Genomic DNA, 23690 nt, shown 5'->3' with positions numbered 1-23690 from the left:
CTCGCCACAAAGTGGTATAGCAGCCCTTGCTGCTTTTATATCCTGTGGGGTGTGGCTCCATGACTCAGCACTTCCTAGGCCTGCCCCATCCCTGCTTCTGTTGTTCCTGCCTCTCCTGCCTACGAAACCTAGGGTCCAGCCAGGCCTGATTGCCATCAGCCAGGTCTGGAGGCGTGGCCTGGGGGGGAAAGAGTCAGGGGACGGAGGCCTCGTTAACTCCTCTACCTGGCCTGCCTCTGGCTCCTGGAACTGAGCCAGGGAAGCCGGTGCTCCAGAGGTAAGTCCTGATGGCCCTTCCCCCTCACTTTCTGAGTCACTTTCTGGCAGGGGGCCCGGCTCGGGGGGGAGCAGACACAACACTGATAAACTTCAACTCCTAGAATTCCCCAGCCAGCCCTGCCTTAAAGGTATTCAAAACCAGTATTACTTTTACTTGTGCACTGCTCCTCCTATGAAGGGAATCCAGAGCTGTGCACAAATAAATAAAGCTTCTTAAAGACCAGACATGAAGGGCCAGCTGAGTAGGAGTTGCCTTGTGATTGCTTTGCTATGCGCCTAGTTGCCTTTTTGTATTTGGGTTTTATATACTATATTGTTTTATGGGGACTTTTTTCTTTGATGCATTTGATTATTTGTTTAATTAAATGTATATGCTGCCCATCCCATTATCCCTAGTGACTCTTTATTTATGAAACTATTTTAACTTAATCAATTTGTTATTTGCTGTTTGGTGCCCAGGGTTAGGCTTATGGAGTGGGTGGTTTTATAAATCATATAATAATTAAATAAATAATCCATAGAGCAATCTATAATAAAACACAGTAAAGCAGTTACATTAATAGAATAATAGAGCTGAAAGGGACCTTGGAGGTCTTATATTCCAATCTCTTGTTCAGGCAGGAAACCCTATACCATTTCAGAAAAATGGTTGTCCAAAATCATTTCTTAACCTCCAGTGATGGAACACCTACAACTTCTGGAGGCAAGTTGTTCCACTGATTAATCGTTGTACTGTTGACATTGTTCACTCTATGTTATATTTAATTTAATTCCATTTTTTTCACTGTGCTCAACAGAATTAACAAAATAAACAACAGAAAGAAAAACTAGAGCAAGTAACAGGATTTGAAATTGTAAAGAAGGTTAAGTATTTAGGGGTTTATATTACATCATCAAATGTGAAATTGTATAAGAATAACTATGAGGTTTTATGGCAAAAAGTTCAGAACGAGTTGATTGTTTGGAAAAATTGCAATTATCTTTGCTGGGAGAATTGCTGCTATTAAAATGAATGTTTTACCTAGATTTTATTCCTCTATCAGATGATACCAATAAATAAGAAAGATAAGAATCTTGAGGAATGGCAGAAGGGAATTAATAAATTTATATGGGAAGGTAAAAAAGCTAGGGTTAAAATGAAAATAATTCAAGATTCTCGGGAAAGGGGAGGTTTAAAATGCCTAATTTTAAATTATATTATGAAGCAGCTGCTCTCTCTGCAATAAGTGATTGGTTTAATTTAACAGAGGACAGAATTTTGAATATAGAAGGTTATGATTTGTTATATGGATGGCATGCATATTTAATTTATGACAAAAAGTGGATAAGGCCTTTAAAAATCATGTGCTAAGAAATGCCCTTCTCGTGTTTGGAAAAATCCTCTTATAAACTAAATTATAAGGTTGCTGTATGGGCATGTCCTAGACATACAGTAGAAAATATAAACATAGAACAGAATCAGGAAATGATTACATATAAAGATCTTTTGTATACTGAAAGAGGTAATTTGCAGTTAAAATCTCTGCAAGTATTAAGAGAGGAAGGGAAAAATTATACTTGGTTTCAATATGAGCAATTACATGCTAGATGGAAGGGAGATCAAAAAATTGGTATAGAGCAGAACGAGGGAAATTTGGTAAAGCAAATTAGAAATCAGTCTCAGGAGCATATAAAGAGATTGTATAATGTGTTACTTGAAATAGATTCTGAAAGGACTTGGTAAAGGACTGTATGATAAAGTGGGCACAAAATTTTCAGGAGCCAATATTATTGGAAACGTGGGAAAAAATTTGGGTTAGAAATGTTAAATTCACGAGGCACAGAATCTGAGGAAAATTTTTATAAAATGTTTTATAGATGGCATCTAGATCCTAAAAATTATCGTATGTATCCAGAAATGCAAGCAAAATGTTGGAGATGTAATTGTGATGACGCTACATATTTTCACATTTGGTGGACTTGTAAGGACATAAAGGCCTTTTGGATAAAAATTTGGTGGATTTTACAAAATGTTCTGAAAAGAAGATAAAGTTCCTGCCGCAATTTTTCTTGTTGGGAATTATTACGGATTGTACAGTAATTGAGACTAAATTGATTTTAAATCTAATAACTGCAGCAAGATTACTAATAGGACAATATTGGAAGAAAAAGAAGTACCAACAATACAAGAATGGATATTGAAAGTTGCCAATTTGGCTGAGATGGCGAAGATATCAGCCTTTTGAAAGACAATACATAAGAAAGATACTTAAAGGAATGGAAAAATGGATTGACTATATTCAACGTAGATATCAGACTAAGAGTTATCAGACTGTTTTGAATGATTATGATGTATTATTTTGATTGCTTTTGGGGAAGTTAGAATTGATGATTGTAGGGGTATAATTAAGTTGGGACGAAAACTTTTTAGCATATGTTTGTTTTACTTTTAACTATACCTTGTGCTCGTTCCGGGAAGTCGGGGAGGGGGTAGCGAAGGGAGGGGAGGAGGGGAAAGGGAAAAAAATTTGTAAAACTTTTGAATAAAAAAAAAAAAAAAATATATATATGGTGGACTTGTAAAAAAGTTAAAGCATTTTGGATTAAAGTATGGTGGATCATGCAGAATATTTTGAAAAAGAAGATTAAGTTTACTCTGCAGTTCTTTCTACTAGGAATAATTATGGACTATACAGCTATAGAGACTAAATTGATTTTGAACTTAATAACATAAGACTTTTGATTGCTCAGTATTGGAAGAAGAAGAATTACCTACAATCAAGAATGGACACTCAAAGTATCAAATCTGGCAGAGATGACAAAATCTCCGCTTACTTGAAAGACTATACACTAGAAAAATACATTTTAGAATGGAAAATGTGGATTGATTATATTTAAAATAAGTATCAGATAAAAAAAAAAACCAGTATTAAAGGTATCTATGACCTGGATCCAAAGTTCCAAAAATGGCTGCCTACCCTGCAGTCAAGTGACTGTATTTTGGACACTTGGCAATCAGCCTATATGTAGTATCCTGGGGTCACATGGATGCAATTTACATCGTTTTTGCAAAAAACAAACCAACCAGCATTTACTTCTGGTTCTAGCAATAGCAACAGCACTTAGACTTATATACTGCTCCATAGCGCTTTACAGCACACTTTGAGCGATTTACAAATTTCAGCATATTGTCCCCAACAATATGGGTCTTCATTTTACCAACCTTGGAAGGATGGAAGACTGAGTCAACTTCGAACCAGTCAGGATCAAACTGCTGGCAATGGGCAGTTAGCCTGCAATACTGCATTCTAACCACTGCGCCACCATGGCTCCTATAAAACTGTCTATGATGAATAATAGGTTCACTTAACAACTGCCACAAGAAAAAAATATAAAATTGTGTCAGTAACTAATGACCTGTTTTATGGCCATAATCAGTTATGGTCATAGATTTAGGACTATCTGTATAAGGCAAGACTGTGGTCATACTGCCCATCAGCAGCCATTGCGATTAAGTGTAGGAGATCTGGTAGTATCTTTTCAGACCCACACATTTGTAAGTGTGAAAGGGTGCTACCAGATTCTTCCTGGTGTTTTGGTTACCAGAGCTTCCCTCCAAAACCATCTAATGCAGGGATGTCAAACTCGCGATGTCACGGCAGTGTCACATATCGGGACTTACCCCCCCCTTTGCTAAACCGGGCGGGGCCAGTACACGACACATCTGAAAGTTGCCAATTTGGCTGAGATGGCGAAGATATCAGCCTTTTGAAAGACAATACAAGAATGGATATTGAAAGTTGCCAATTTGGCTGAGATGGCGAAGATATCAGCCTTTTGAAAGACTATACACTAGAAAAATACATTTTAGAATGGAAAATGTGGATTGATTATATTTAAAATAAGTATCAGATAAAAAAAAAAAAACCAGTATTAAAGGTATCGTCGCAGCTATTCTATGTAAAGCTGAAATTGAAATAGACTGGTTTTATCCATGCTGTCCTTGTTCAAGTAGTGCTCAGACGTTTCGGAACTGCACCCAATAGCCCTGTTACTATTGGTACTAGCTTTGCTTTCTTTTGCTATAGTCGTTTACATTTCTTTGTGTGTCTTTATATTTTCTGATCTTTTTTCTCCAGTTCTCTCTCTCTTTTATTCTGCTGTTGCCAGGTATTACAAGGTCCACTATTATTATTTTGAGACAGCAGGAGTCACTCTGGTCCAAGGAAGATGACAGATTAATTGCTAGGCAAGTTGGGGGGGGGAGCTAAAAGGCAGAAAAACAAGCCTTCTGCATACAAAAGGATCAGAAATAAAATTACTGGTACACGGTTTAGTTTCTTTTCTTGGATTCTAGAAGGCTGGAGACTACTTTTCTAAAAAAAAACAATTTGGGAATTCCCCATTCCCACCCCAGACACCCATACAGTAGTTCAATTCTTTCTAAAGGATATGTACAAAACTAAACAGATTAACAAAAGAATGGTTTAGGGTTGTCAAGAACTAATTTTAAAAGCAAAGTTGGAAGAAACTGGGTTTTTGTTAGCATAGCATATTAATACGGTCACGTAGAGGAGACTATAGAGGCATGACTGAATCTAAGGGGCTTGAAAATTAATTGTATAAAGTTACGGAACGTAATTTAAATTCAGGACATAAGACAAATGTATTTTAATATTCGGTTCCATCTAGTGCTATTAAAGAGGCATTACTTTATAATTTTGGCTGAATAATTTAAGGAAGACTATTTTGATTCTTAAATGTAGGGGAGGAAAAAAATGTGTTCACATTCCTGAACAATACCACTGGTGTAGTAAAATTTATGGTTGATACTTTTTATAACAAACTTTTATTTAACTGTAAAAAACACAAGTTGTAAGAGAAACTATAGCTTTGACAACTGTATTCGCACCCACCAACTACATGCTAAGCCGCGCACTCATACTTTGGTTGCACAAAGCAGCTAGTCAGTTTGCAAAATCTCCTCTTTATTGACCAACTTGACGTCCATCCTCTCAGCTTGTGGTGGGAGCAGCAGTCTTCTGACAGAGGCGGGCTAGTAAGCCTGCCATTTGTAGGAGCGAATTTACTCCTTCTACTATCTTCATGTGTGTATAACCGATTTCCTAATCAAAGAGAGGGAAAAAATAAAATTCAAATGAGCTTCCTGTTTTTCCTGCTGTAAAGATACAGCATTTCAGTATACATTCATGAAATCACAATCGTCATATTTTCATGTTGCAGCTACGTATGCACATGCAAACTGAGATGTGGAAGAGGAAAACCCACAGAGGAAATACCTCAACCAAACAAGACAACTCACCCCTGAGTAAAGCAACAAGCGTTACATCCTGCCCTAAAACTACCCTCGGAATTCCCACCATCATTTGATGGAGACAGTAGTGTACAGGTAGTCCTTGACTTACGACCACAACTGAGCCCAAAATTCCCGTTGATTAGCAAGACAGTTGAGTTTTGCCCCATTTTACCTTTCTTGCCAGTTGTTAAATGAATCACTGTGTTTGTTAAATTGGTAACATGGTTGTTAAGTGAATCTGGTTTTCCTCACTGACTTTGCTTGTCAGAAGGTCACCAAAGGTGATCACATGACCCCAGGGACATTGCAACCATCATAAATTCATGCCAGTTGCCAAGGTCCGAATTAACACATGATCCTCGGGACTCTGCAACTGTTTTAAGTGTGAAAAATGGTCATAGGTCACTTTTTTTCAGTGCCGTTGTAATTTTGAACGGCCACTAAAGGAATGATTATAAGTCGAGGATTACCTGTAGTAGAAAAAAAGGATGGATTAAAAAATTGTGATGCGTCAGTAGATAGAAAGGCAGGGATACACCATCTCTGGACCAGGAGGCCCTCTTAACATCACTCAAGCACTAGTCCCATAGTTGGATTACTGCATTGGGGGAACTGCTTATGTCCCATGATCTCTGCCCATCCAGTAAGATTTTTCAGTTACTATTCCATTTGTATGACCAACCATCTGATCTAAGCAATTCTAGGTGGCTTAAAACGGGTAAACATATTCCAGTAAAACTATGTTGAAAACCTGTATGCATATAAAACTCATCTGTAATCCACTTAAAACAGAAAAGCATGACTCACAGCAGAAATAATTCTACATCAGCTCAGCAGAAGCCTTTGGTAAGAGATCTCCACCACTGCCAGACCCTGAGGCAAACTGGCAGATTCCTGTCTTCATGGCTTTCCTAAAGGCTGGGAGGGACGGGGCCAATCTAAGGTCCCGGTTAGGGGGAGGGCCATAATGTTCCACAGGGCGGGTGCCATAGCAGAAAAGGATCCCTTCCTGGATCCTACTAAACAAAGGTCTTTGGCCAACTGGTTCTGGCAGAGATCAGGCAGAGTTGATGCACATCAAGTTCCTTCAAATAGTAAGTCTCAGGAGCTGCCTTCTTTGTTATGGTTTCTGCCCTCTGGAATGAGATCTTCCAGAGATCCATTTAGTTCCCTCCCATTCCCACGTTTTTTTTTTTTAAGGAGCTGTCCCAGGGGTGAAATGTAAAATTGTTACTACCGGTTCTGTGGGTGTGGCTTGGTGATGGTGGGGTAATGTGACTGGGTGGGCGTGGCCACCTTTTTTTCTTTTTACTTTAAAAAGCATTTTTTAAAAGCTATAAAAATGCTTTTAAAAGCCTCTGATGATCAGGCAACTCAGCTGGGATTGTCAGAGGAGCCTTTTAAAAGCATTTTTTTACAACCTCTTCGGCCGAAGAGATTGTAGAAAAAATGCTTTTAAAAGTAAAAAGAAAAAACCCTCTGACGATCATGCGGCTCAGCTGGGCATGCCAGGGTGGGGTGGGGTGGAGGGATTTTTGCTATTGGTTCTCCAAATCACCCACCACCATCGCTACTGGATCAGGCGATCCAGTCCGAATCGGGAGCATTTCACCCCTGAGCTGTTCTCTGTTTCTGGACTTCAGGGTGATTGATTGTACTTTATCTGGACATTTTGGTAATCTCAATTTTTTTTAAAAAAAACATTTTCCTATTGTAATTGTAAGGGCACCCAAAGTAATTGTACTAAATAAACAAAATAAGCATATCCAACGGACACATGTATAATATGTGGCATGAGGTGGGGCGAGTGAAGAGTGAATCTGAAGATTCAATCCTTCTACTCCTAAATGGATGAAGAAATCACTTCAAATAGAGTAAGAGAGTTAGAGATGTTTTGTGCAATTTTACTTTGGGATGTAATGGAATTCCCTAGTACTCTTTTCACCTATTTAAGGAAGAAGTTTATACAGGATTATAAATGGATCTATATAAAGATCCAGATGTTAAAAAGATTCCTTCTTCAGGCACTTGGCTTGCACAGCCAACCCTGCTGCTTACACCAGCAACCCTCACAAAACCTAACCTTAATGAACTCCAACTTCAGATATTCTGCCATTTGGAATGTTTTACAGACTCGGAAAATATTGCCGATGATGTCTTCAGGTGAGTAACCAAGCTTCCATAAGTGAGCAAGAATCTGAAGAAAGAACAAAATGATCATTTGATGTGTAACAGCTTTAAAGATGTATATCCAATTTCTCAAACACTGTTTTTACGACAGCTCAAACTTAAACGAGAAGGAATATAATCACAATTAAATTATAAAGATAATGGACTTCAAAAAGGAGAACAAAGAGGAAGATTTGTGACTTACGTTTTTTTTCTTGACCCCAGCCAATTGTTGCCTTTAGAACATATAACTAAACCCATGGCCTAGGGTAGGGGTGACAAACTCTCATCTTCACGTTACTCGCAACTTTTTTCTCCTTCGTTAAAACAGGGGTGGGCATTGACGCATCCAGTCCGCGGCCGCGATTTTTACACCCTTGGCCTAGAGCAGGGGTCTGCAAACTTGGCTCTTTTAAGACTTGCTGGCTGAGGAACTCTGGGAGTTGAAGTCCACAAGTCTTAAAAGAGCCAAGTTTGCAGACTCCTGCCCTAGGGCAATATGTAAAACAACCCCCAAGCTCTTAAAATGGCTGTGAGAAAGAGTTCCTGTCCTATGTTCAGACCAAAAAGCAAGAAAACCAGAAAGCAAAAGAGGCAAAAGGTATGCACTCTTGTGCCCACCTTATAAGCTTCATCGACGTTCGCATTGACACAATGGCCGATCATCTCCTTCACTAGCAAAGGATGGGGCTCATCACACACCTATGGCAAAAACAGAAGCATCATTATTATTATTATTATTTTATTAGATTTCTAGACTGCCCTTCTCCCGAAGGACTCAGGGCGGTGTACAGCCAAGATAAAAATAAACAATGTACAATTAAAAATAAATTAAAAAACTTATTATACAGTTAGGCCGATAAATTAAAATATATAATCTAAAAAAAACCCCAATTTAAAACTTGAATAACAATTAAATTTAAAATCTAAACAATTTAAGAAAGCCCCGCGCGAACAAACAAATATGTTTTCAGTTCGCGGCGAAAGGTCCGAAGGTCAGATATTTGGCGTAAACCGGGGGGAAGTTCATTCCAGAGAGTAGGAGCCCCCACAGAGAAGGATCTTCCCCTGGGGGCCGCCAAAAAACCCCAATGCTATTGAAAACAGATTGAAAGGTCCCCCAACGCTTTTGAAAACAGTTATAGTCCATCTCCATAAAGAAAGATAAATCTATTTGAACTACACAAGGCTGCACAGGTCCCATAAGACCTGGAAAGATATGGAAACTATTAGTCTGCTAAAGTGAAACTGGTTCAGGATAATTTCATATGAACTCAATAAAACACAGCCCAATCTCATCAGCCTCTTTGTTTCAAACGAGCACAATTTTTTAAAAATGTGTAAAACAGATCCACTTTCCCCCTCAGGAAATTGACATCCCAATTTATGATCTACATATAAGTTCTTCCAGGAAACTGGTTGCTTACTGGCATTAACCATTGCCCAAAGTAGAGGGTAGAGTGTTTAGAATTCTGATTCCAAGGAGGATTGGAGAAAAAATTAGCAAGCCAACAGAGTACAGTATTGAAGTAAGTGGATCTAGAGTCTGATTTGGCATAAAGCAACTTCCTGTGATAGGACCTTAGAAGTGAACCACAGTGGGAATATCCCTCACATGAGTAGGATAAAGATTTTCTTCGGAGAAGGCATTCTTAATTTTAGGGTTTTTTTGGTGGGGGACTTTAAAAAGGGGCAGCTTTCCTTTTGGGAATTATAACGGATTGTACAGTGACTGAGACTAAATTGATCTTGAACTTAATAACAGCAGCAAGGCTGCTGATTGGACAATATTGGAAGAAAAAAGAATTACCTACAATAGAAGAATGGATATTGAAAGTTATTAACTTGGCTGAGATGGCAAAAATCTCAGCCTTTTTGAAAGACAATACGCAGGAAAGATATTTAATTGAATGGAAAAAATGGATTGATTATTTACAAAATAGATAACAGATTAAGAGATATCAGATTGCCTTTGAATAATTAGGATCTATTATTTTAGAATGTTATGGGAGAGGTTAGGAAATGAAAAGACTCGGATGAGGCTAACTGGATTAGAAGGGAAAATCTTACTCTATGTTTGATTTATGTGTAACAACACCTTGTGATTGACCCGGGAAGCGGGGAGGAGGTGGGTGAAGGGAGGGGAGGGGAAAATGTTTGTTTGTTTTTTAAAACTTTTTCAATTAAAAAAGGGGGGGGGCAGCAAGCAAGAGATGCCCAGTGCAAAAGAAGAATCATGTTACCTTTAAATACAAGACAATAAAATACATTTTAGGAGGTAATTTTCTTCAATGTAGCACCCCTTCCGCCATTTTGCGAAAACTCCTTCACAATTCTGAAAAATTGCAGATCTTACTAGTTCTGACAGGCAAAAGAAAAACTTCCAAAAGAAGAGAATATATGTAGCTTAGAACTATGGAGTGCTTGGTGCTCTTTGAACTTGGCTGTTTGCTTACCAGGATTTCATTACCCAGCCATGTAACATCATCAGTGCAGTTTTAAAGAAAAAACTTTTAATTAACCTTAAATACATTCTCGCTATTGATGAAACCAAATCCGGAATGGGTAGATTGCAAGTTGTTTAGTGCCTGTTAAAGGAATGAAAACATACTATCATTACTATATAAAAATATGATATCCTTAAAGTTTTAAAGATCTACACAGTTTCTTAATCAGGAAAGAAAAATATCTGGATGTGACTAAAATGGCATGATTTTTGTACAAAAGAAGAGGTAGGGTCATGGTTTGCAGAAGTTAATTTTTAAAAAAATCTCAAAAAGGGGAAAGAAACTCTCCAAATAAGAACTGAGCATCAACAGTGGACATAAATCAATGGCTGGCAGACTGCAGCATTGGAAAGAAACCAGGTAATGGAATATTGCAGATTTTCACATGAAGCCACTTAATACTTTATACAAAGCCATCAACTGAATAGTTACAATTCAGCGTGCTGAAAGAACATTTTAATGACAGTGGAAATATTACAATCAAACTATTGCAATCATCAGGATGGTAGATAATACTCCCACTTTGGTTCTCTCTGAAGAGGCCAACTCATTTTCACTTTGGGATGACATCAAAATTCATTTTATCCCAAATGAGTGGTCTTAATAAATTTAAACCCCACTGAAGTATTAAATTTGGAACAGTTCTGTGAAGAAGCTGTAGTAGGTGGCCAGATATACGTTAGACAATGTGCTAACTCTTTTCGCCAAGGAAGGCAGCCATGGTCAAGCTTCATGATGTAAACTTGTGTTACTTTCCACAAAGATTTTAAGCTGACCCATGAAATTATATTGTGTTCACAAAAGAGATTGCATTGTCAGCTGTAAAAACTGCCACAGCTAGGAAGACCTGATTTCTATAATGCAAGTTAATCCAACCATTAATAACTGTGTAAATTGGACAGGCAGGGAGAGAGGGAGGGGGAAAAGAGAGAGGGAGGGAGCTTAGATTTTCAAATCAGTAACTTTCTTGTAAAGTGCTTGTTATGGTTTTTGCAACATCAATATCGTATTTGCACTATATGTCATCAGCAGAATCGAAAGACTTTGCTGTCCATTTGTTTCTCCAGTGCCCAGTTTCACCCAACAAAAACAGGGGAAAATACCATATGGCAAAGCTATTTAATTTTAGCAATAGCAAATCCCCGTCTCAACTTTGGATGCTGACAAAATTAAAAAAAGAAGCTGCAGAAAGACACTACCCACCTGTCTCATGTCTCCCTGGGCTGTGAAGATAATCGCTTCTAGACCATCATCTGTATATTGTATGTTCTCTTTCGCGATGATTTTCATTAGCCTCATAAGAATCTGGGCATCTGTCAGCTTGGTGTATCGCAGAACTGCACAGCGAGACTGGATGGGTTCTAGAAGGCAGTGAATTTAGAGGTGAAATTATATTTATTTCTTGTCTTTATTATTCTCATGGTTCCCATCACCCATCTCCTTCCACTTATGATTGTAACTTTGTTGCTTGTATCCTTACAATTTATACTGATATCGTTTCCTGATTGCTTATTTGTAGCCTATGACTTTCATTAAGTGTTGTATCATTAAGTGTTAAATTTGTAACCTATGATTATCATTAAGTGTTGTACCCTGATGAAGGTATCTTTTCTTTTATGTACACTGGGAGCATATGCACCAAGACAAACTCCTTGTGTGTCCAATCACACTTGGCTAATAAAAATTCAATTCAATCCAATTCAATTCTATTCAATTCTATTCTATTCTCTTTATTAGTTTTACAAATAAATAATGCAAAGTGCCAAACATATCTAATACAGGTAGTCTTCGACTTATGCTCACAACTGAGCCCAAAAATTTCATTGCTAAGTGAGGCAGTTGTTAAGTAAGTTTTACAACCTTTCTAGCCACAGTTGTTAAGGAATCACTGCAGTTGTTAAGTTAGGAACACAGTTGTCAAGTGAACCTGGCTTCCTCATTGACCTTGCTCGTTAGGAGGTTATAAAAGGTGACCACAAAGATACCGCAACTGTCATAAATATGATGCAGTTGCCAACCATCTGAATTTTGATCACGGAACCATGAGGATGCTACAATGGTCGTAAGTGTGGAAAACAGTCATAAGTCACCTCTGCAGTGCAGTTGTAGCTTCCAACAGTCACTAAACGAACTGTGGTAAGCGAAAGACTAATTGTACCCTTTTTTCCCCACAATAACAACAACAACGAGGTGAACTGGGCTAAGAGTGTGTGACTGGCCCAAAGTCATCCAGCTAGCTTTCATGCCTAATTGTTTTAATGCATCTGAATGCACTGAATTAAATTAAACGCAGTTGTTCTAGGAACCCTGGAAGAAAATCACATTCAACATCAACCATTTGTCCATCCATTTATCTTTAAAATGTCTACAGTTGACCAGTAGCAGCTGGCAGAATTTGAGGAAGGAGTTTCCTTCTGGGAAATGCCAGAAACTGAACCCACAGTTTTCAATTATGGGACTATAGTGTCTTTTCGATTTGGCCTATGTACTTTGCTTTGCATAAAAGGAAGTTGGTTTTAGCACTCGTATCTATGTGGACTGCGGCAGAATGGTTCAACATCCTTTCTAGATTTGAATTTGAAGCTGCAGTCAAGCACAGGGGATTTTGATGTCTACCTTCTCTTACTAAACCAAAACCACAGGTCGCCAGGAATTGCTCCTGCCCAAACCTCTGTTTACGTCAGAGTTCCCTGCTACATCATTCCTTAAAGCAGGGGTCTCCTACCTTGGCAACATTAAGCCTGGTTGTTCTCTCCCCCTCCTCAGTCAGGGAGACACGAGCGATGACTTAATTAGCCGGCAAATCAATCCATGGCAACTATCAGCTCTGGAAGCAAACTAGCGAGCGTCTGCCAAGTGTCTCTGTTATCTCTCTTGAGGCCGGTGAGTCAGCCAGGAAACCAGGAACAAACAGGATTTCAGCTCTAGTTCTCTCCCTGTAAGCAGTTGATTTGCTCGCCACAAAGTGGTATAGCAGCCCTTGCTGCTTTTATATCCTGTGGGGTGTGGCTCCATGACTCAGCACTTCCTAGGCCTGCCCCATCCCTGCTTCTGTTGTTCCTGCCTCTCCTGCCTACGAAACCTAGGGTCCAGCCAGGCCTGATTGCCATCAGCCAGGTCTGGAGGCGTGGCCTGGGGGGGAAAGAGTCAGGGGACGGAGGCCTCGTTAACTCCTCCACCTGGCCTACCTCTGGCTCCTGGAGCTGAGCCAGGGAAGCCGGTGCTCCAGAGGTAAGTCCTGATGGTCCTTTCCCCTCACTTTCTGAGTCACTTTCTGGCAGGGGGCCTGGCTCGGGGGGAGCAGACACAACACTGATAAACTTCAAGTCCCAGAATTCCCCAGCCAGCCCTGCCTTAAAGGTATTCAAAACCAGAATTACTTTTACTTGTGCACTGCTCCTCCTATGAAGGGAATCCAGAGCTGTGCACAAATAAATAAAGCTTCTTAAAGACCAGACATGAAGGGCCAGTTGAGTAGGAGTTGCCTTGTGATTGCTTTGCTATGCGCCTAGTTGCCTTTTTGTATTTGGTTTTTATATACTGTATTGTTTTATGGGGACTTTTTTCTTTGATGCATTTGATTATTTGTTTAATTAAATGTATATGCTGCCCATCCAATTATCCCTAGTGACTCTTTATTTATGAAACTATTTAACTTAATTAATTTGTTATTTGCTGTTTGGTGCCCAGGGTTAGGCTTATGGAGTGGGTGGTTTTATAAATCATATAATAATTAAATAAATAATCCATAGAGCAATCTATAATAAAACACAGTAAAGCAGTTACATTAATAGAACAACAGAGCTGAAAGGGACCTTGGAGGTCTTCTAGTCCAACCCCCTGCTCAGGCAGGAAATCCTATACCATTTCAGACAAATGGTTGTCCAATCTTTTCTTAAAAACCTACAGTACTGGAACACCTACAACTTCTGGAGGCAAGTTGTTCTACTGATTAATTATTGTACTGTTGACATTGTTCACTCTATGTTGTATTTAATTTAATTCCATTTTTTTCACTGTGCTCAACAGAATTAACAAAATAAACAACAGAAAGCAAATTTCGTTAAAAAGCAGCCATCCTGGAAAAGAAGTTACCTTACAAATGCCCCAATAAAAAAGCAAATCTTGAGCAACTACTGAAAAGTAGATGGTATGGGAAAAGTCACATCTCCTTCGAGTTCCATACCTGGGATGCCACTTAAAAGGCTCCACATGAAACCATAAGCCAGAGCCACAGACAGGGCCACAAATTGGACTTCCCAGTGATTCTAATGCTTGGATCCTATTGGATTCAATGATCTTTGAAAGTATTTTTAAAGTACTTTCATATTTAAAAAATCTGCCACCCACTGAAACCATCAACTCAATAATGGGACCAAGATCCAATACCTACATAAAGAGGCATAAAATCATGCTAATTAGGTTCTTCTTAATTAGCTTAATTTTAAAATATGCAATTCCACACTGCGTGAATGAGCCAAATATACCTCTTCAAACATTGTTTGCAGCACACCAGCCATTTTATTTACTCCGGTTCAGAGATTCTGGGATTATTTCGCCTTTTGGCTCAAGTCTAGTTTTCATATTATTAAGTGTTTACATACTGTAAGGTTGATCTCACATCACTTTAGCAGTGTCTGCAATCTACTGACTGTTTTTGAAGGGGAACCATGTGACATGATCTCCTGCCAATGCACATGTTGCAGGTGGCTATCATAGAGGCTCCTCACATGGTCCTTTCAGTGATGTGCCAAATAATTATAAACAATACCACCATGGGTGAGTGAGAACACGTCCAATCTCACAAAGCATTTACACGATGGTTTTTCAAAATGTTCTAGACCAGTCTACAGCTGCAATTTTACAGCAGTTTTTCAAGCTTGGTTGTTATTAGAACGTCTGCTATAGCAAGGGTCTGCAATCTTGATAACTTTACAACTTGTGGACTTCAACTCCCAGAATTCCTCAGCCAGCATGCGCAGGAATTCTGGGAGTTGAAGTCCACAAGTCGTAAAGTTGCCAAGGTCACAGACCCCCGAGTTAGAGCCAAGAATAAACTTCTGAGGCAAGCCCACTGCAGAGATAAGTTTCAAATGTAGAACTTCTATTACTCCCACCTACTCTTTTACACTAGCACCAAACAACTGTGCCTTACAAGGGTTCTCTTATAAAGCAAAAGGACAATTTTTTTGCCACCGGTTCTGTGGGCGTGGCTTGGTGGGCGTGTGACTGGGTGGGTGGGGCCAACATGACATCACTCATGTCAATGTCTTTCTTCTCTTTCTCTCTCTCTCCCTTCCTTTCTTTTTCTTTCTTCTCTGTCTCTCTCCCTTTTTTCCTTCCTTCCTTTCTTTCTCTTTCTTTCTTCTCTCTCTTGTCAGCTCGGCTGTGCGGGGGCTGTCATTCTGGCAGGGACGGCAGCTGACGGAGTAAAAGTAAAGATCTATCTTTACTTTGATGCTTGGTATTGTGATAATAGAAATGTTTATTTCCGATCTAGGAATAAGTGAGAGAGAGAGAGCCACTCCTCCTTTCCAAGTGGCCCATGGTACTTACCTATGATTTTGTCAGAAGCATTGCAAGCCAGGGCAAAACGAGTTGTTTTAGAATAAATTTCCATAGTGCGTCTCAAGGCTTGCTGGGCTCCATCTGTCATGCTGGTGGAGGAATGATAGAAAAGGCAAAATAAATTTAAGCCATGTAAAGCTCACCAAAATGCCTGTCATCGTTGGACAATATACCTTGTCCAGGACATGCTATTTACTAATGTAAACAGTTTCACTCAGCCTGACCTTAAAAGGAAACAAGTTCATTTTTCTTATTTATGCTGCATAAGATACAATAACAATTATTGCCATATTGCATAGGCATTGCCCCTTTCAGCAACCAAAGTTATGACAGTGATCAACATTACAAAGATGTGTCTTTGCCTAACCTGTTCCCTCCCCCTTTGGGGAGCAGAGAGATTGGAGAGGAAGGGATGACAAGAGAATAATGAATAAAGCACATAATGGAAAATACGCTTTGAGAGAAATGTTGTGGCACTTGGAGTTGGAATCACAAGCACGCTACAGACAGCCTGGTGTATTCCCTATTGTGTGCCTAATTACTTTCTTGTAGTCTTTTCCCCTCCAATGAACGTAAATACAAACGTTAATATACTTTTTGCCAATTATCCCAGTTGTAGGGTGAGCACTCCAAACGGCAAGGGAATGGGGGGAAAAAAGCATTGTCACAGTCACATGATTTCTCACTTAGTCAGTTCTGCTTAATGAAACAGCTGCTTATCCCAATTGTGGTCAGTAAATGAGGACTACCTGCATATGTTCTGAAATGCACCTTGTGATTTATACCAGCAGTCACCAACCGGTGGTCCGTGGACCACTGGTGGTCCATGAGAAAATTTTGGTGGTCCCCAGAAAAATTATTTGCATTTTTTATATTGCACTAAATCAGGGATCCTCAAATTACAGCCCCTGGGCTGGATACGTGCAATGAACGTTTGTGTTGCTGCAGAGAGTCTCCCCTTCGGGGTCTTTTTGTGTGGGTCGGAGGGGGGCAGAAATTCCAACTTGGGGTCTGCTTCAGCCTCTTGGTGTGGGGCTTTGGGCAAAGGCTGAAGGGAAGTGCTGCTGGTGGTGAAAAGCCGGAGGGCCTTGTTCCAGTAGGACTGCATCATGGCCTGGAACTGGCTGACCATCTCAGCCCTCTAAGCCTCCAGGTGCCGGTACCTGGTCTTGCACTCCTGCAGGTCTTCCCTCTGCTTGGAAAGCCTGTGCTCATAGTCATCAGTGAGGTGCTTCTGCTAAGCCTCCTTCTCGCTCAATCCAATTTGAACTGAGCTGTTTTGCCAACGCTTTCTCATGGTGGCTGCTTAGCTCCAGCAACTGCTTCCCGTTGGTGCCCGAAAGAGCCCGGGTGGGCAGGCAAGAAGTAACGAATAGAGGCTGGCAAAGAGCCCCTTGACATCAGTGACATTGAGTTGGCCACGCTCACCCAGTCACATGTCCATCTAGCCACACCCACCCACTGGTCATTAGGCAGATCATATTAGTGGTCCACGGGATTTAAAATTATGAATTTAGTGGTCTCTGAGTTCCAAAAGGTTGGTGACCCCTGCTTTATATGAATTGTGCCATGGAAAAACAGAATCACTCTACCACGTATGGAGAATTTCTTTTTAAAAAGGTAGCAATGGCTTAGAGATAACTATTTCTTTTCTTCTCACTAGAAGAATAGTGGACCTTTATACCACATGTGGCTTCTTCAGTTCTTAGTTTGTCAGCCAAAGTCTTCCCAAATTTCACCAACAAAATAGGGTGCTTTTGTGGCAGCATATTTCTTTTAAATTAATTTCAAATTGGTAACACAATTGTACCAGTGGATATGCCTCCGGTGGTTCCTGAAGCTAAAATAGGAAGCATAGTGCCCAGGCTTTAAATGTTTGCCAGCTTCTGTGCAAATGGAAGAGATAGGAAGAGGTTTCCTTTGCTGGAAACTACCCAGCCTTGTGTTTCAGTAAGAAATGATCTGGGACAAGGTGATCCCACCACTATGCAGACACAAAACACAACTGAGAAGTACACAGTGGAGAAGTAGAGCTCTTGCAAGTATTTAAACAATTGCTTAAAGAGTTCGTTCTGGACAGGAAGCTAGGCACCATATAAATTTAATAAAATAAATACTGTGAAATTAATGAGTAATTATACAATATAGGTGACTGTTGGAGTGAGGAAAAAAAATCTATTCACCTGTCTGCTTCATCCAAGATAATTATTTTATGCCGGCCTTTTGGAAGTGTGACTTTTTGTTGCGCAAACATCTTGATTTTGTTCCTGACGACATCAATGCCTCTGAAAGTAAAATGCTCAGTTATTACTTAATTGTTATTCACTGATATTAAACCTTGAGAGGGGGCAGCATGATCTTTGCAAGCTATTTTAAGAGATCTTGTCAGTTGAAGAATGGAGTAAAATTGCTTAAATTAAAATCAGCTCTCTCTCTAACTTTTGATTCACCTGTCATTTGATGCGTTAAGCTCCAAAACGGCATCTTTGAATGCAGAGCCCAGAAGTGCACGAGCCAGACAAAGAATGCTGGTGGTTTTTCCAGTTCCTGGTGGGCCCTTAAAAAGAAAATAAAAAGATTCCAAAAGGTTTAGCCATCCCATTGTTAGGGACAACTTGGAATTTGGAAATTATGATGTTCTTCCTTGAAACATATCACCCTTAATGGTTTAAATCTAGAGAAGCTTGCAGACTTAAAGTATAATCAATGAGAGCTAACTACCCAAGTTACTAGTACAAAAAATACAGTAAGTGCTAATACTTGTTGTATTTTATACTTAATAGTTACTTAAGGGATTGTCTCTCCCCAATTGTTTCTATCTGTCCTATCTGACAGGAAGAACATACTCTAGGTCAGGTATTCAAACTTGGCCAGCATAGCATAGAGAATTCTGGGAACTGACGTCCACAAGTCTTTAAGCTGTCAAGTTTGAAGACCTCTGCTCTAGGTAGTGTCAGCTAGGGAATGTTAACAGATGGGAACCACAAGGAAAACATTTTCTGTCGTGGCCGCCGCACATAGGAACATCATTCCCTTGTGATTAAATTAGCCCAGCCCTTGCTGGTGTTTCAAACTTGCCTTTTGCCTTACTTAGCCCTGGGCCCAGATTACAGCCGACCTCCTAGCTGTGTGGATGATAGGTTAGGTTATGCCCAGATGCTAAGTGTTTCTAGTTTTATTTGTTCTTATATTGGGTATTTTGTTTTTATTTGTTTTATTGTAAGCTACCTAGTCATATAAAAGTGAGATCGGCAGCTATATAAATTGAATGAATGAATGAATAAATAATGGGAGTCCCATAACTACCTTCTTTTACCAGCCTGTGACTTACCATATTTTTCGGAGTATAAGCCGCACCTTTTCCCTCCCTAAAAGTTGGTAAAAATTTAGGTGTGCCTTATAGACCAAATATGGGTGTTTTTGGCCTCCCAAACCTTCCGTGCGTCGCATTTTCGCCCTCCCAGCCCCTAGAAGTCCTGTGCAGTGCTCCGCACGGCCTATTTTTGGAGAAAATGGGCCTGTTTTTGGCGAATATGGGTTGTGCGGAGCACTGCAGAGTGCTTCTGGGGGCCGGGGAGGGCTAAAATGTGACACGCAGAGGCCTTGAGAGCCCCAACATGGGCCTGTTTTTGGCAAAAATGGGCTGTGCGGAGCCCTGCAGAGTGCTTCTGGGGACCGGGGAGGGCAAAAACGCAATGCGTGAAGGCCAAAAACTATTTTTTTCTTGTTTTCCTCTTGTAAATTTAGGTCCGTCTTATAGTCCAGTGCGTCTTATAGTCCGAAAAATATGGTACATTTTTTAAGATGGCACTTAGCTTGGAGACAAATTATTTTGTCAATACTTACAGCAATAATTATATTTGGAACATTCCCTTCTCTTGCAAACACCTAGGAAAGAGAAAGAGAAAAAAGGATAGTTAATTAGAAATGCAAGTTTCTGTACTTGGAAATTACAGTATGTACTCCAAATTTTGGAGAATTATGATCACACAGCCACATCAGTGTTTCAAAATTTCTTGCAACTTTCTTATCAATACTTTTTGCCTTCCTCAATGGTCTTCCATGCCTATCTTCTAAACAAGTTCTCTTTTTTAAATTTGAAATAAGATTTTACAGGTGGTAATATAAGAAAAGAAACCTCTTACTTTTCTCTGTTTAAATTCTATGCTAAGGAATCATCTTCAATCTGTATTGAGCCAAGAACAAACAGGGAATTCCATGCAACATGCTGTCACTTATGGTGATAAGGACACTCAGTTTTGCTGTTCAGACAAGTGCTTAAATACAGGATTGTATCCATTGCTTTAGCCATCCATTACTTGTTTTCTTACCCTTTGGTGTTGTCTCATAGTAAACAAAAATACATAAAAGAGAGTATGAGCAAATGATTCACCCTCTGTGATTTAGTGCCAAGAACAAAAATGATTCAGAGCCCTTATAATAACAACACTTCCTAAACTGGGTCTCAGAAACAACGTTTGAAGTGAGCCCCACATAGAGCACTAGAGCATTAGCTGTAGCCATAGGCAACCGAGAATTCCACGCAGATATTTGGATATTGTCATCTTCCAAAGCCAACAAAGAAATTCAGCTCTCCTTCATTTCGGTGCCAGTTCATTGCAGGAAAATAACTCCCCTAGTTACAAGACCTACTTAGACCACATCTTAAAATTTCACAGCCATTGAAAGAAGCATTCTTCTTACAAGAAAGTGGTTTCCATACCTCTAATCTGCTGACAGTGTCTTCATTGCCAACGATTTCCGACATCTTCATTGGCCTGTATTTTTCAACCCTGTTGGACAAGACACATTAACACTCTCCCCTGTGCCAACGGCAAAAGAAAGGAAATGCAGTTGAAAAGAGGCTGGGAAACTGGGGGAACTGAAGCAGAAAATGAAGTTTGGAAACAAGTAGTGGCGGGGGGTGGGGGGTGGGAAGAGCAGGAAAAGGAGAAATTAAGTTAGTAAGTACTAAAATAGTTTACCCCAATTGGCATCATCTAGTTGTATTAAACAGCATATTGTCTGAGTTCATACAATAAGCTCAATTCTAAATTGAGGACAAGATACAGTGGCTGATTTCACACGGCATATTGTGTCCACATCATGTCACAGTGATAAACTGGTTCCTACAACATGCTAACCATGTTGTGCAAAGTCAGAGATTATTTTCAGAAAACACAGGAGCATGTTGGCTGGCTAGAAATTACACATTTTGCAGTCTTAAAATATCTGGAGAGCTTCAAGTTGGGGAGGCCAAATTGTATGAGGTCTTCTGCTTGAAGAGGGGGTTGGACTAGAAGACCTCCAAGGTCCCTTACAGCGCTATTCTGACTGATTGAAATCAAGAACTGCATCATTTTTTTTGCATCATAAAGTATGGATAATCAATGCAGGAACTTAGCCCATAAGCTTTTATTTTCTGTAAGAGCCATATAATTGTTTCCAAAAACACTTGGAAGAACCAATAAAGGAAAATATTTGTAGCTCAGGGTGGAAATGAGAAGTCCTTGGTGCTCTCTGAGCTTGGTTATTTTCTTGCAAACATTTCATTATCCAAACTAGGTAATATTTTGCTTGCACAACATACATAAAAAGATTTGTTCCAAATCTAGCAGCTGCTGGTGCCCAACATGCAGTTTCATTAGTATTAACCTGGACCAGGATTTTCTGTAACTTACTATAACAGCAACTCACTGTCACTGTCAAGTCACTGGGAGCTGGGCAGCATACTTATTTAATATTGTTATTCTACACAAATGAAACTGCTTGCTAGATGATAGTTCTATGGCAGCAGCAAAGAGAAACTTGAATTTTGAAAAAACTAAATACAGGTAGTCCTCAACTTGTGACCGCAATTGAGCCCAAAATTTCTGTTGTTAAGTGAAATGAGTTTTGCCCCCCTTTACGACCTTTCTTGCCACAGTTATTAAGTGAATCACTGCACTTTTTTTTTTTTTGGTTTACATTTATACCCCGCCCTTCTCCGAAGACTCAGGGCGGCTTACAATGTATAAGGCAATAGTCTCATTCTATTTGTATATTTTTACAAAGTCAACTTATTGCCCCCCCAACAATCTGGGTCCTCATTTTACCTACATTATAAAGGGTGGAAGGCTGAGTCAACCTTGGGCCGGGCTTGAACCTGCAGTAATTGCAGGCTTTGTGTTCTAATAACAGGCTTCTCTATTGCCCGAGCTATCCCGGCCCCTTTAATAACTTGTTAAGTTATTAAAACGGTTAAGTGAAACTGTCTTCCCCATTGCTTGTAAGGTCGCAAAAGGGGATCACATGACCCTGGGACACTGCAATGGTCATAAATATGAGTCAGTTGCCAAGCGCTTGAACTTTGATCACGTGTTGATGGGGACGCTGCAATGATTGTTTGACAAATGGTCGTAAGTCCCTTTTTTCCAGTGTTGTAATTTTGAATGGTCACTAAACGAACTGTTGTAAATCGAGGACTACCTGTAGACCGGTCTTGTGGGAGTTTATCTGGGAATTGCAGAGATTAAGTAAGGGCAGCCTGAAAAAAATCAACCAACAGCCCAGAAGAAATCTATGGCAAACAATGTTCAGTTGCCAAGAAAATTGTCAGGCTGCTTCTATGTAGTCCACTGGAGCTGAATTTAACTTAGGTGAGAAGGGCTTCAGCACAGTATGCAGATTAGGTGGGTTGTGTGAATGCTGCCATCCTGATTACAAGTTTCTGTAAAGCCTCTCTCTCTCTTCTCTCCACATATATACACAAACATACACATATGTAATTTTTTATTATAGATAAAAATGTGCCATCCAGTTCAGTGGCAGGTTGCTACTGGTTCGTCCTGGTTCGGGTGAACCAGTAGCAGCGGTGGTGGGAGGCTCCACCCACCCACCTGGACGTCATCAAATACGCTCTGCACATGCAGTGGCGCACGCGCAAGCAAACCAGTAGCAAAGGTAAGTGAAACCCCACACTGATCCAGTTGGTGTCAACTTTTTATGACCACCTTGATAAATTTGGTCTAAATCATTAACCTGGTCTTTCAGGTCTTCCAGCAGTGACTTTCTGAAATGCCTCTGCAAAATCCATTTTATGCCCCTTAAATAATCGATCCTCATCATTATATTTTCATGCCACCTTTTAAATATGTAATTCTAAGTTATGAACTTACCTAATACTCCTTCCTCCTAAATTCCCCCCCAACAGCAACAACCCTGTAAGGTGGATGAGCTGAGTTATTGGCCCAGAGTCACTCAAGAGTTACTGGCTTGCATGCATAACAGAGTCCTACACGCCCCACAATCTTCTGATTTCTATAGCCCAGCACCTTGACCACTACACCAAACTAGCTTTCATTTCCCTCCAAAAACCTAGAAATGCCAATGCAAACCTCAGCCGGCCACTAGAGGGCAGGAAAAAGGCTTTTAATCACTCACTCGCACTCTGCTGCCACCTACTGGCCCTTCAGAGTTTTGCAGCCCAAGTCTGCTAAGCGGCTCCCATACAATGTCTCCCCATTCACCCCACCCCACCCAAAGTCACAGTCTTAACGCTCCCACAAAAAGAACACCGGCTTCCTATTGCTGCGCCATCAACCGGCTTTTCCTCACCTAACTGCCCGGACCCACTTACAACATCCTTTGGTGGGCCTGCCTTTCCCTCCCCGGTTCCGTTTCTCACCAGGGCAGTTCATAATGGCCGCTCCCGGCAGGAGAAGTAGAAGTAGATGGGACATCAGCAGCGCTCCCGCCTGGCTTCCCTCCTTCAAGTGACTTCCCCGTCTCGGCTGCCGCCATTAGGGATTCCCGCCGAAAGGCTTCCAAAACCCCGCCCCTTATTTACGTCAAGAAATGCGCGGGAGGCCATTTCGACTGAGGGCAAAGTC

The 23690-nt window shown here is 40.2% G+C and overlaps 1 protein-coding gene across 2 annotated transcripts; it reads right to left on the bottom strand.

The window, feature by feature from the left end:
* Window positions 1–5225: 5225 nt before the first annotated feature.
* On the bottom strand, window positions 5226–23639 carry RFC2 (replication factor C subunit 2). Of its 2 annotated transcripts, XM_058164331.1 has the most exons (11): window positions 23486–23639; window positions 20543–20612; window positions 19666–19707; window positions 18270–18376; window positions 18003–18104; window positions 15808–15908; window positions 11455–11612; window positions 10267–10332; window positions 8366–8446; window positions 7659–7772; window positions 5226–5384 (listed from the first exon to the last, which is right to left on the bottom strand). In XM_058164331.1, exons 1-11 carry the CDS (start codon window positions 23599–23601, stop codon window positions 5274–5276), a joined length of 1068 nt encoding a protein of 355 aa, XP_058020314.1. In that variant the 5' UTR covers window positions 23602–23639; the 3' UTR covers window positions 5226–5273. The 2 variants fall into 2 exon arrangements, with proteins under 2 accessions (XP_058020314.1, XP_058020315.1); XM_058164332.1 differs by lacking the exon at window positions 18270–18376 and having other exon boundaries at window positions 23486–23500.
* Window positions 23640–23690: the final 51 nt, after the last annotated feature.

The sequence above is a fragment of the Ahaetulla prasina genome, chromosome 1, assembly GCF_028640845.1.
Source record: "Ahaetulla prasina isolate Xishuangbanna chromosome 1, ASM2864084v1, whole genome shotgun sequence".
Classification (NCBI taxonomy): domain Eukaryota; kingdom Metazoa; phylum Chordata; class Lepidosauria; order Squamata; family Colubridae; genus Ahaetulla; species Ahaetulla prasina.
Note: the sequence above shows the minus strand (reverse complement) of the source record. Positions and strands in the feature narration are given on the sequence as shown.

Bases quoted from the DNA above. Each gene is read 5' to 3' on its own strand.
- RFC2 (XM_058164331.1), bottom strand. From the start codon at position 23,601: ATGGCGGCAGCCGAGACGGGGAAGTCACTTGAAGGAGGGAAGCCAGGC. The intron at 20,613-23,485 runs GTGAGAAACGGA...CTTGTCCAACAG, and splicing joins GGCCATTATGAACTGCCCTG to GGTTGAAAAATACAGGCCAA. The intron at 18,105-18,269 runs GTGAATCAAAAG...TTTTACTTTCAG, and splicing joins CTTAACGCATCAAATGACAG to AGGCATTGATGTCGTCAGGA.